The following is a 13393-nucleotide window of genomic DNA, read 5'->3' on the forward strand; positions in this document are numbered from 1 at the left end:
CATAAGAGATTCTGAATATCTGTTTAATGCCCTTTGAATATTGACCAGAAAACTAAAGTACACTCATGCATCTCTACTCGTATTTACTGTAAACAAACATTTACAACAAACTGAAAAGAAATTAAGCGTGAAATACATATTCCTCCTCTTGATAGAAAAAGGTACAATCAAATGTTGGTCAATAGCTACTTTTCTTGTAAAAGTGGTTGTTATTCATAAGAAACAATGCTGAGTTTGAGGATTCAAGAAATAAAGAGACGATCGTTAGCTCCAAAATTAGCATTTTATTCGGATTGTTGGGGTCAGATGTATCATTTGTATTCCAGTACATACGATTATCCACAAAGCTTCAGACAAAAACCTTTCCCAGTCTTAAAGCTGATTCAGTAATTAGTGCCAACGGTGGGTACCACAACACCCCACCCACACCCTTTTTTTGGTACAAATTCAAACAGTTGTGCTGACAAGATAGCAATTTTTTCATTTTTTTTGTTCAGTTGTTTCTTCATTTTATACAAAATACTTTCTTAACTTATCTTCTACACATGTAATGTCACCTGGTTTTWATTTTTTTGCTTTGTAAATACATTTTGTAAATAACATTTTTTTATCATTTTTGTTATTGTGAAAAGATAAAAACATGCAAAACCTTTAATTTGTAGTCCAAATTATACATTTACAAGTTCAGAACTTTTTGCACTGCTTCATAGACTACATCAAAAGAAAAAAAAAGAAAAATATTATGTACACATTTTCTTTACAGTGAAGAAAAAGTTGAAAGTACCAGATGATGACCAAGGCAAATGAAGTGTACATGGATTAGAAGAAGATAAACAGTTGCTGTTTTTGTAAAGTACTACACCACTTCAGAAAAAAGAAAAAAAATGTATTCCGCTACAAAAGTATCATTTATGACTCCCTTTATTTGCAACCAGCTGCATAAGTTATATGTTTTAGTGAAAAAAGTCAAAAATTCTAGCATACTGTACAGTGCTGTTCTCAGTTGTTTCTCCCCATCCAAGTTAACAAAGGATCCTTCATCATCTCTTCCTCTTGGTAATTCAATTAAATAATCATTGTTCAACAAACAGCAGTATTGTGTAACCAAAAAAAGCATGTAGAAGCATACCATAGTTTAACATACTTTATGTTTTGAAATCACTCCAAAAGTCAGTACCATTAAAGCCTTGAACATAAAACTAATCATTCAGATCCCCAAAAAATGTACAAAAAGGCACATTATATCCCAGTGCTTCTGTACTGTGAAATTCAAGTGTAACTGAGCGCTCTCAATATCAACGATCCAAACAGTGACAGTTCACCAATGTTCCCTCCCCTTCTCCAAAACTGGACCACATTTCAGCGTATGCCTAAGCCTTCAACAAGCATATGTATGCGTAGACTACAACAATAAGCCTAGGTTGGTTGTTTTTTGAAAATATTTTGAAATTATGCTGTAATTTTTTGTACTTTTCTGTCATTGTTCCTGTCACCACTCGGTCAGGGGAATATCGGTAATCAGAACCTGTCCACGTCCATCGAGAGGAAAACAAAATATATTTTCTACTTTCCTGGGTTCACCATTCTTTGTCATCTTGTTTTTTGTAGGTCTTGTCTCCTAGTCGTCGCTCCCTCCGTACATGTCTGCCAGTTTTCTGAAGCGAGGGCCCCAGTCGTTGAGGTAATCGTAGTCCTGGTCCCCTCCGCTGCTGGAGGAGTTGAGGGAGCTTAGGGAGCCGGCTGTGGAACCACTGCCCTCGTAGTCGAACACCAGCAGGGAGTCGTAGGGCGGGGCTGTGGGGTCGTTGTCTGCTGCCTTAAGTCCCTGGATGGACAGGAGGAAATAAAAAAACACGGTTAGATGAGTGAGGAGATTAAGGCCAGCCAGTCCACCATGACAGACCCAGTCCCTGTCTGACTACCACTACAAGATGCCATTCACATTCACAGACATGTTCTTATCCCCCACTTCCACTTACACAGGCTAATATTAGACACATTTCCTTTGTTTTCCTCCCTTCTACATGATCAGAAAATCAGGTCCGGTTCTAACTGTCCGTCTGCAGCACAGCATTTTGGCTGTGATTCCCCCTGATGTTTCTGGCATTCAGGATTATCTAGAACTTGATCAAATGCTGAGATTGAGCATGACCAAATGCCTCAGCTCACTGGAAGGCTGCCACTGATGAGCTGGCCCTCCATCCTCAACCCTCCTTCACTCCCCTCTCCACAGGCGCTGCCTGAGGGGCTTGGAGCGCTGAGAGGAGGAGATCACTGTAGTGGCACTGACAATATGGCAGCTTTCGCCACCACATTCTGGACCATGATGTAGTACTACATACCCCCTCCATTTCATGTGTTTAAGTTTTGCCGGACTGGGGAACGGTGAAGAAGTGCAGAGCAGTGTGTGTGTGTGTGCGTGTGCGTGTGTACAGTATATGTATCTGTTCCAGTGCGTGTGTTCCAGAAGGTAGGGTGGGATTGGAGGGGGTTTCCATTTTGAAGACTGTACTTAACATTCCCAGAAACTCTCATTGCCGCGTGAGATGTCCTTATGGGTTGCTATTGTTTCATAGCCCATTCCTGGTTGGATTGCTTATCTATCATTGGAGATGTGCTCTGGCCATGAACTGCATTGGGCTCAGGCCTGAATCCAATCTCTTATCACTGCCACTGAAATCTAACAATTAATAACCGAATTAAGAGAAACCGAGCACCACACAGAATCACGACCGAGCCACTAGACTCATTAGAAACATGTCAGATATGTATTGGAGCTCTTCCATTTTGTTGTGACAACACCACTACCACTTTCTCTCGCGCTCTCTGTCTCTCGCGCTCTCTGTCTCTAGCGCTCTCTCTCAAATAAAGGATAGATTGAAACAAAGTGCCTCAACGCTTAGTGATTATTTTCCACTTGTTAGCCTTCGCTAAATGTTTGCTCAGGGCTGTGGCGCTGATCATTTGGTGGGAAATATGACAGAGGGATCGTTCATTACAATTACTGCCATCACTGGTCCGGTGGATAGAGCCCCATTCGGCATAACCACCACCCCACTGGCAGTGTGACAAAGTAAGCCAATCACAAAGCTTCATCCTCCTAATTCCACTAAGATTGAATCATCCACTGTGTGAGAGAGACAATAGTCCATTTTAAGAAAACATTGTGCTGTCCTGTCTTTCCTTGTCTGCCCTGACTTTCTCTTCTGTTCCACTGCTCACAATACAGGTCTCTCATTGAATTGAATAACATCCTATTCAGAGATTTCAGAGAATGACTGCCTCGCCTGGTTCACCAACTACTTCTCAGACAGAGTTCAGTGTGTCAAATCGGAGGGCCTGTTGTCCGGACCTCTGGCAGTCTCGGCCGACTCTTTTCTCTGTATACATCATGATGTCACTCTTGCTGCTGGTGATTCTCTGATCTACCACTACGCAGACGACACCATTCTGTATACTTCTGGCCCTTCTTTGGACATTGTGTTAACTTCACTAGGGTAGGGGGCAGCATTTGGAATTTTGGATGAAAAGCGTGCCCAAAGTAAACTGCCTGCTACTCAGGCCCAGAAGCTTATAATAAGCATATAATTTGGTTTGGATAGAAAACACTCTAAAGTTTCCATAACTGTTAAAATAATGTCTGTGAGTATAACAGAAGTGATATGGCAGGCGAAAACCTGAGGAAAATCCATCCAGGAAGTGCTTTTATTTTGAAATGCCTGTTTTTCCATTGAAAGCCTTTCCACCAAACAAAGACTTAGGACCCAGTTCATAATCTCTATGACCTCCTCTACATGTGGCCAGTCTTTAGGCATTGTTTCAGGCTTTTACTCTGAAAAATGAGGGAGATACAGAACTTTCAATGAGAGGACAGTGGAAATGTCCAGACATGAGTCCAGCGCGTGATCGGGAGCGCGCCTTTCTTGTTTCTCCTTTTCTATTGACGAAGCTTTTGTCCGGTTGAAATATTATTGATTATTTATGACAAAAACAACCTGAGGATTGATTTTAAACATCGTTTGACATGTTTCTACAAACCTTTATGGTACTTTTTAGATTTTTCGTCTGTCTGTTCTGACCGCTCTTTGTTCCAATGGAGTGCTGAACAAAACGCACCAACAAAATTGAGGTTTTTGGACATAAAGAGGGACATTATCGAACATAACAAACATTTATTGTGTAACATGGAGTCTTCGGAGTGCAACCATATGAAGATGATCAAAGGTAAGTGATACATTTTATCGCTATTTCTGACTTTTGTTACTCCTCTTCTTGGCTGCTAACTGTTTGTAATGATTTGTCTGCTGGGCGCTGTTCTCAGATAATCGCATGGTTTGCTTTCGCTGTAAAGCCTTTTTGAAATCTGACACAGTGGTTGGATTAACTTCTTTGGTATAGGAGGCAGCATTTTCACTTTTGGATGAATTTCGTGCTCATAGTGAACTGCCTCCTACTCTTTCCCACATGCTAATATATGCATATTATTATTACTATTGGATTGAAAACACTCTGAAGTTTCTAAAACTGTTTGAATGATGTATGTGAGTATAACATAACTCATATGGCAGGCAAAAACCTGAGAAGAAATCCAAACAGGTAGTGAAAATTCTGAGAGTGGTCGTTGTTAAAGTCATCGCCTATTCAATTCCCTGTAATATATGGATCTGTTTGCAGGTCATACGCCTTCCACTAGATGTCAACAGTCAGTAGAACGTGGAATGAAGCTTATGCTGTGTTGTGGGACCGGATGGCAGTGGTCTGGCAGATTGCCAGTTCTTGGTCATGCGCTTTCCTCATTATATCGTCTTGCGTTCCATTACTTATAGAGACTGAAAAGAATTCTCCGGTTGGAACCTTATTGGATATAAATGATAACAACATCCTGAAGATTGATTCTCTACTAAGTTTGACCAGTTTATTCGACCTGGAAAATAACTTTTTTAAGTTTTCGTCCGACGTTTGCCTGCAGCTGCGCGAGCGTTTGGACACGTGTACTACACATGCTAGCAAAATTAGCTAATTGGACATAAATAATGGACATTATCGAACAAAACAACGATTTATTGTGGAACTAGGGTTCCTGGCACTGCATTCTGATGAAGATAATCAAAGGTAAGGGAATATTTATGATGTCATTTCGTATTTCTGTTGACTCCAACATGGCGGAGAAATGTTGTTATATCTGAGCGCCGTCTCAGATTATTGCATGGTGTGCTTTTTACGTAAAGTTTTTTTTWAATCTGACACAGCGGTTGCATTAGGAACAAGTGTATCTTTCATCAAAGTTTATGATGAGTATTTCTGTTATTTGACATTACTCCCGCTACATTTTTTCTGGATTTTGGCCAAGTGGGACGCTATCGTCCCACCTATTCTAGAGAAGTTAACAAGACGTTTATCTTTAAAATGGTGTATAACATTTGTATCTTTTATGTATGTTTATTATGAGAATTTCTGTTTTGTTGAGTTTCACTCTCTGCAATTTCACCGGATGTTGTTTGAGACAGTGGATTATAGAACAAAAAGCGCTAACAAAACTGAAGTTTTTGGATATAAACATGGACTTTATCGAACAAAACAAACATTTACTGAGTAAATGGGAGTCTTGTGAGTGCAAACATATGAAGGTCATCAAAGGCAAGAGATTAATTTTATCACTATTTCTTACTTGTGTAACTCCTCTACTTGGCTTGTTACTGTTTGTAATGATTTGTCTGCTGGGCGCTGTTCTCAGATAATCGCATGGTATGCTTTTGCCGTAAAGCCTTTTTTAAATCTGACACCGTGGTTGGATAAACAATAAGTTTATCTTTAAACCCATGTATAACACTTGTATGTTTCATGAATTTTTATAATGAGTATTTCTACTCTGGACGGTTCTGACTTAGAATATGTGGACAACTACAAATACCTAGGTGCCTGGTTAGACTGTAAATTCTCATTCCAGACGCACATTAAGCATCTCCAATCCAAAATTAAATCTAGAATTGTCTTCCTATTTCGCAACAAAGCATCCTTCACTCATGCTGCCAAACATACCCTCGTAAAACTGACTATCCTACCGATCCTTGACTTCGGCGATGTCATTTACAAAATATCCTCCAACACTCTACTCAGCAATTTGGATGCAGTCTATCACAGTGCCATCCGTTTTGTCACCAAAGCCCCATATACTACCCACCACTGCGACCTGTATGCTCTCATTGGCTGTCCCTCGCTTCATATTCGTCGCCAAACCCACTGGCTCCAGGTCAACTATAAGTCTTGGCTAGGTAAAGCCCCACCTTATCCCAGCTCACTGGTCACCATAGCAGCAGCCACCCATAGCACGCGCTCCAGCAGGTATATTTCACTGGTCATCCCCAAAGCCAATTCCTCCTTCGGCCACCTTTCCTTCCAGTTCTCTGCTGCCAATGACTGGAACGAACTGCATGAGCTGGAGGCTCATACCTCCCTCACTACCTTTAAGCACCAGCTGTCAGAGCAGCTCACAGATCACTGCACCTGTACATAGCCCATCTGTAAATAGCCCATCCAACTACCTCATCCCCATACTGTTATTTATTTATAAATTTTGCTCCTTTGCACCCCAGTATCTCTACTTGCACACTCATCTTCTGCACATCTGTCACTCCAGTGTTTAATTGCTATATTGTAATTATTTCACCACTATGGCGTATTTATTGCCTTACCTCCCTTATCCTACCTCATTTGCACACACTGTAAATATACTTTTTCTATTGTTTTATTGACTTTGTTTGTTTATTCCATGTGTAACTCTGTGTGGTTGTTTGTGTTGCACTGCTTTGCTTTATCTTGTCCAGGTCGCAGTTGTAAATGAGAACTTGTTCTCAACTAGCCTACCTGGTTAAATAAAGGTGAAATAAAAATTTGCAATAGCAAATTTCTCTGTTAATTTCACCAGTTGAAATGTTGAATGGAAAAACTTTCCTCTCCGATAACATCTAAATCTTAAATCTAAAACTGTGTGAACTTTTCATCCAGCACCTGTTGCCAACAAAAGGTTATGTGTATGGTGAGGCTGATTTCCCAGACATTACCTCCCTGAACAGACTAAAAGCTGAATAATAGACTATTGTTGGCCACTCCGAGAGGCTAAATTCTTAGGAGGATTTGAGACCTATGCTTCACTTTTAACTCCCCCTTTTTGAATTAACTGCCAAAGGCTCTGTAGGCATGGGGTTGTGTGCACACTCCAGAGTTTGAGCCCAGACCCGTAACCCCACCCTCACCCCCCTCCAAACCCTCTCCCTGGGCAGCCAGGTCAGATTCCAACCCCAATGACAACAAGGCATAAACTAGCTGCCAGCAGGGTGTAGTGGATAGAATCTACCATGACCGCCTGTGTGTGTGTGTTATGGGAAACAGGCTGACATGTACTGCCTGTAATGTGGATGTCTGGGTCAGGATGCTCCGGCCCACAACATCTTCCTGTCCTTGTATAGAAAGAATACATTAAACAGCAGACTTTTCTCTGCTCCAACAAGTTGCTCAGTTTTGCAACTTTTTTTTGCTCACTGGGCAAAACACTGAAACTCACTCTATATAAATTGAGCTGACAGGAGCATTAAGTGTATTCAGGACTTTTCTGAGAGAGCGAGAGAGCGAAGGAGGGGGAATGGGAGAGATATAGCGTGAGTAGGGGAAGCTGAGCTGAAAGGGCAAGTTCTAATCTAAAAACATGGGAATAGGCCAAAAACTGGGAGAAGGAGACAACTCACTTTGTAATACTGTGAAAGTATTGTCTGTTGGAGCTGGTGAAGAATACATGACTGTCTTTTCATTATAAATTCCCCCGCTGGACTCAATGGTGGCCTGAGGCAAGCGAGGCCATGTTGAACAGAACAGGGTGCCTCTATGGAAAGCCAATGTGCTTCTCTTTCTCATCACACTAGATATATACAGAGCGATGTCTAAAGCTAACTCCATCCCATGCTACACGGCTAAGAGAAAAATAAAATGATCTACAAGTGAACTCTTTGAATACTCATAACATGTGTGGATTTAGCTCATTTAAATTGGACACATAAATAGTGAAGATTTATCAATGAAAAAAAAAAGTGAGGTTTCCATCAACCTTTTTATGCAAGTAAAGAACATGACGGATAAAAAACGTAATGACAGGCCTTTCCAAATGTAAACAAAACAATGCTAGACAAGGTGGGATCATTTTGTGTAGGTAAAATTAATTCATGCGAGAAATGTCGGTGGAAACTTTTTTATGCGCAAATATTGGTCATGTTATGTGGTCCTCCCACTACGACTTGTTGGAAAACCAACAAGTCAGGCTACAGATTAAATAAGTTATGAGGAACTTCACAGGGTGGTGAAAGTGCAACGTGATGAGCTTGATGCTCCTTTCCATTTTTTTTTTAGGGTGACATGATAATCGATGCTTGGCTGAAGTTTGACAAATACAAATATCTCATCATGTAGGCTATACATGGACTCTATCTGCACTCTATCTGCGCTGTTGGCTATAGCGCACGTGCCAATACCAGAGTGGGCACACTATATAATGCAACATTTTTTGTGAGAAAACCATCAGCAGAGTTAAAATGCAATGGCAACCCATTTCACTTGTATTTTTTATTCGGTACATGGGAATTTGACCAGAAAATGTATTTTTATGTGCACTACGTCATCACGCACAGCCATTTATCTGCAACAAGTCAATTTGATGGAAACACATCTCTGGTGAGAGAATGCAAGTTGTTTTTATGCGGATTTTAGAATATTTGCATGAAAATCTATTGCCAATTAGATCGTAACCTAGCTATATTCATGTAATTTTAAATTCAAAAGGGAAAGTTTATTCATGAAATTCATTAACCTTTCATGTTTGTATTTGTATTTATTATGGATCCCCATTAGCTGCTGCCAAGGAAGCAGCTACTCTTCCTGGGGTCCAGCAAAATTAAGGCATGTGTCTGCTTTTGTTTCAATCAATACTTCCATGAGTACAGGGGAAGAGCTTGCTAATTTAACCTCAACGAAATTCAAAAGTGAAGCCTGCACCATCTACCTCTGTTTTCCTTTATTTCAAAGCATTCGCTTCATTTCACTATATTGACAATTGAATGAAATCATTCTCTAAATCCTCCTGATCTTGCCATTGACAATGGACTTTGAGAGGGAGGCAATTTCCTCTCCCTGTTGCATTACTCTAGATGTTGTTTTTTTACCTCATTGATGAAGTCTCCGATGTCCCCTGGGTGTGGGGCTGCTGACCTTATAGGGTACTGGGGCTCAGGGTGCAGCGGCCTCTCGTCCATACGCCGTATCCCCACGGGTTTGATGGCATCAGGCTCTATCGTGTCGGGCTGCTGGAGCTGGCTCAAGTCGTAATCCTGGAGGGGAGGGGAGAGGCAGATGGGAGTCAGCAAGGAGCCAGAGATAAGTGTATATCCTCACAGAGCTGGGGAGAGGAGCTTGGCATGGGCAGAACCCCCCCAACCGGMCCCAGACTCGGATCCATACACACCACAAGAGGTTGGTGGCACCTTAATTGGGGAGGACAGGCTCATGGTAATGGCTGGAGTGGAATCAGTGGAATGGTATCAAATACATCAAACATATGGTTTATATGTGTTTTATGCCATTCCATTTACTCCATTCCAGCCATAATCATGAGCGACCTTGTAACATTAGAGCAAAAGAAACCTATCAATGGGTGGACTTTAGACTGTTTGTAAACATCACTTAGACAGTTAGCTGCTTTTAACCATATCCAGCGTCAGGGTCAAGGCTAAGAAACAGAGCATCAGTCAACAAGCCAGTTGCAATAGAGAGGTGTTCTTCTGGAAGGGTGCACAGGAAACTGTTCTGCTGTAATCAAGCCCTAGGCACGGAATAGCGGATATGCATAAGCCATTAATTATCCTATTAACATTGCCACGGCAACCTGACTGGCTTGTTTGGTTTGTGCAGTGTCGAGAGAGAGCGAGAGTGAGAGAGTTGTGATGTGGATGAGAAGACAGCAGTGAGGAGCTGGACTGATATGCTATCAGAGAAGATATGATGGAGAGAATGCCATGGGAAAATAGCTGTGTGTTTAATAAGCGTGTATGATGGATTGTCCCTCAGCAGATTTTCGGTAATCCATCCATCTCTAATATCCCCCTTCAAAATTGTCCCTGCTTACTTGCACATATAACTATGCACATTTACACGCTCGCACGCACACACACACACACACATACACACACACGCAAACAAACACACACACATGCGAACATTTGCATGATTAAAGATGGTCCATATAAACACATACAGTGTCTTCAGAAAGTATTCACGCCCCTTGACTWTTTCAGCATTTTGTTGTGTTACAGCCTGGATTTAAAATGGATTAAATTGAGATTTTTTTTACTGGCCTACACACAATACCCCATAACGTCAAATGACAAATTAATAAAAAATGAAAAGCTGAAATGTCTTGAGTTAATAAGTTTTCAATCCCTTTGTTATGGCAAACCTAAATAAGTTCTAGAGTAAATATTTGCTTAACAAGTATGGTAGAAAATTACAAGATTATGTTATAATACTGTTATTGCATCGAATACGGTTTCTCATTACTCTCATCTGTGTCTGTGTGGACTGAGATGGGGTAGCAAGGGATTTATGATAGCTTGGTAATAAAACCTACAGCCTGCATTCCATAGAATGAGTTGGTGTTTGTGTACTATGAGGTAGCAGGGAAGAGATGGCTCTGGTATGGATAGCTGATGAGAAGAACCTCGTCTTGGAGGCCAAACCCTGGTTTCTATACAATGAGAACAGTCTTCACAGCAGATACTATCTGATGTGAATTATTCATTTATTTTATACAAATCCTAACCTTTTCACCCATTCCAGATATCTGTTGTTTGTCACGTATTCAGGAGGATGTGTCTTAACTATAAAATGCAGTGGCACAGTTCTGCTCACTGGGCTCTCAACGGTCAACTACGGGTGTCAGGGACAGAAAATCACATTACTGGCATAATTAACCTCTTGAGAATACAGGGGGTAATATTTTCGCATAGCATAATTTGCTCTACAGATTAAACTGCTCTTATTCAATCATTGCTCTACTATATGCATATGAATCATACCATTGGAAAGAAGACAATCTCAGTTTCTAAATCCGTTTCAATTTTGTCTCTGAGTATACAGAAGTCATTCAACAGCACTTTCCATGACCAAGAACATAAAATCAAGATTGTGTCTATGGTGGCTTCAAAGCTCTGCCTATATATGGTCGTGCCCCCTATGACCAGAAACACACCTCGTTCTCCTTCCTCTGGTTGTCAAGATGACGTCAGAGGAGAATTCTTTGTTTATCTGGGACTGACGTGAAATATATTCTTTGGCGTGTGACCGACAACTTCCGGTTTACTGAATCGCTCGAATTTGAGCTGCGTTGGTGTACTGTTTTGCTGGCGTTATGTATGCAAACTATCTCCGTGTCGAATTTTGTTTGATACATGTGACCATATTCATCGTAATGTATGTTTTTCAATATTAGTTTAATCAGATATTTGAATTTTTCGGGAGTTTTTCGGTGTACCGTTGTCGGATTGTATTTACGTTTGAGAAATTCGTGCCACTCGGCCGGTACCTGTGCTACAATGCAGTGGGAAAAGAACATTCTGAACGGAACCAACGACTCATCTTGACAAAGGACACTTTGATCAACATTCTGATGAAAGATCAGCCATAGTAAGACCCAATTTACGATTTTATATCATATCTGTTGTGCATGTGAACTGGACGTGGGCGCCTAGCGAATCTGCCTGGTAAAAATATCGTGTCCTCCGCTAACGTGGTTAGCTAATAAGATTTACATATTCTGTCTTCCCTGTAAACATTTTAAAAATCTGAAATGGTGGCTTATTTCACAAGACCTGTATCTTTCATCTGGTGTCTTGGACTGTGATTTAATGATATTTAGATGCTACAAGTTACTTGTGACGCTATGCTATCTGTGCTAATCAGTGGGGTGAGTTGGGGGGTGCTACCGGATCAGGGTTGCTGACTCGTGAGAAGTTAATCAATATTAAAGTATGATTGTTTGAAGAAATCACAACGTCTCTCTCACTTGGTTAGATTTCCACCACACAAGTCACTTAATAAGTTGCATGGACTCACTCTGTGTGAAATAATAGTGTTTACTTTAATTTTTGAATGACTACCGTATCTCTGTACTCCACATATACAATTATCTGTAAGGTCTCTCAGTCCAGCAGTGAATTTCAAACACAGATTCAACCACAAAGACCAGGAAGATTTTCCAATGCCTCGCAAAGAAGAGAACCTATTGGTAGATGGGTCAAAAATAAAAGTTATTACACTTTGGATGGTGTATCAATACACCCAGTCACTACAAAGATACAGGTGTCCTTCCTAACTCAGTTGCCGGAGAGAAAGGAATCCGCTCTGGGATTTCACCATGAGGCCAATGGTGACTAAAACAGTTTCATGACTAACCACGAGAATCCAAATAGGTCAGATCAGGTTTGCAATGACTAACTTCAATCAGACCCCCTTTCACCCATAGAGGGGGTAGGATAGAACTAGTCGGGATTGACACTCACGCCCTGTTGTAAATCAAGGGAGAAGATCCAGGCCTGTGCTCTCAAAATTCACCAAAGCAATGTGCTTAGTCTCAACAGACCTTTTCCCGGGGAAACTCTAACACGATCAAAAGCGAATACTGGAACAATATTTTGAACGTAGAATGTGGGGAAAAGTCAGAAGCRATCTATATAACACTAATGTCATGTTTGTTATTTTGTGATGTCATTAAAAWTTTTATAAAGGAAATATTGTAACTCCGAAAGTATACACACTACATACAGTTGAAGTTGGAAGCTTACATACACCTTAACCAAATACATTTAACCTTTCTAGCGCAGGCGTTCCGCTAGCGGAACCCCTCGACAACATTCCGCTGAAACGGCAGCGCGGGAAATTCAAAAATATTTTTTTGAAATATGTAACTTTCACACATTAACTTCTTTATGATAGGGGGCAGCATTTTCACATTTTCAGTAATTGTTTCGAAACATCTCCTGCCATGTCACTGATGCGTCATGAAACAGTGTTGTTTGATGAAGGCACTGTCTGTATAGTTTTTTTGGCCTTTTCCCCCAGCATTGTTCCAGCCATATCCGCGGAAGCAGGAATAATTMAGTTCTCCACAATAGTATGGGGCTTGCCTGTCCTAGCCACTCGGTAGCTCACCATATACGACGCCTCTAGCCCCTTCTTATTAATGGTATCACTGTCACGACTTCCACCRAAGGTGGCTCCTCTCCCTGTTCGGGMGGCGCTCGGTGGTCGTCGTCACCAGTCTACTARCTGCCACCGATTCCTTTTCCCTTTTCTGTTG

At 41.0% G+C, this 13393-nt stretch overlaps 1 protein-coding gene across 1 annotated transcript in view; it reads right to left on the minus strand.

Moving 5' to 3' along the window:
* Positions 1–264: 264 nt before the first annotated feature.
* Positions 265–13393, minus strand: part of LOC111956566 (cadherin-2-like) — a 113292-nt gene continuing 100163 nt past the window's right edge. Inside the window, 2 exon segments of the mRNA XM_070436827.1 lie at positions 265–1825; positions 9207–9371. Coding sequence (XP_070292928.1) covers positions 1619–1825; positions 9207–9371 — 372 coding nt within the window. The 3' untranslated portion in view covers positions 265–1618.

Source organism: Salvelinus sp. IW2-2015, linkage group LG32 (assembly GCF_002910315.2).
Source record: "Salvelinus sp. IW2-2015 linkage group LG32, ASM291031v2, whole genome shotgun sequence".
Lineage (NCBI taxonomy): Eukaryota > Metazoa > Chordata > Actinopteri > Salmoniformes > Salmonidae > Salvelinus > Salvelinus sp. IW2-2015.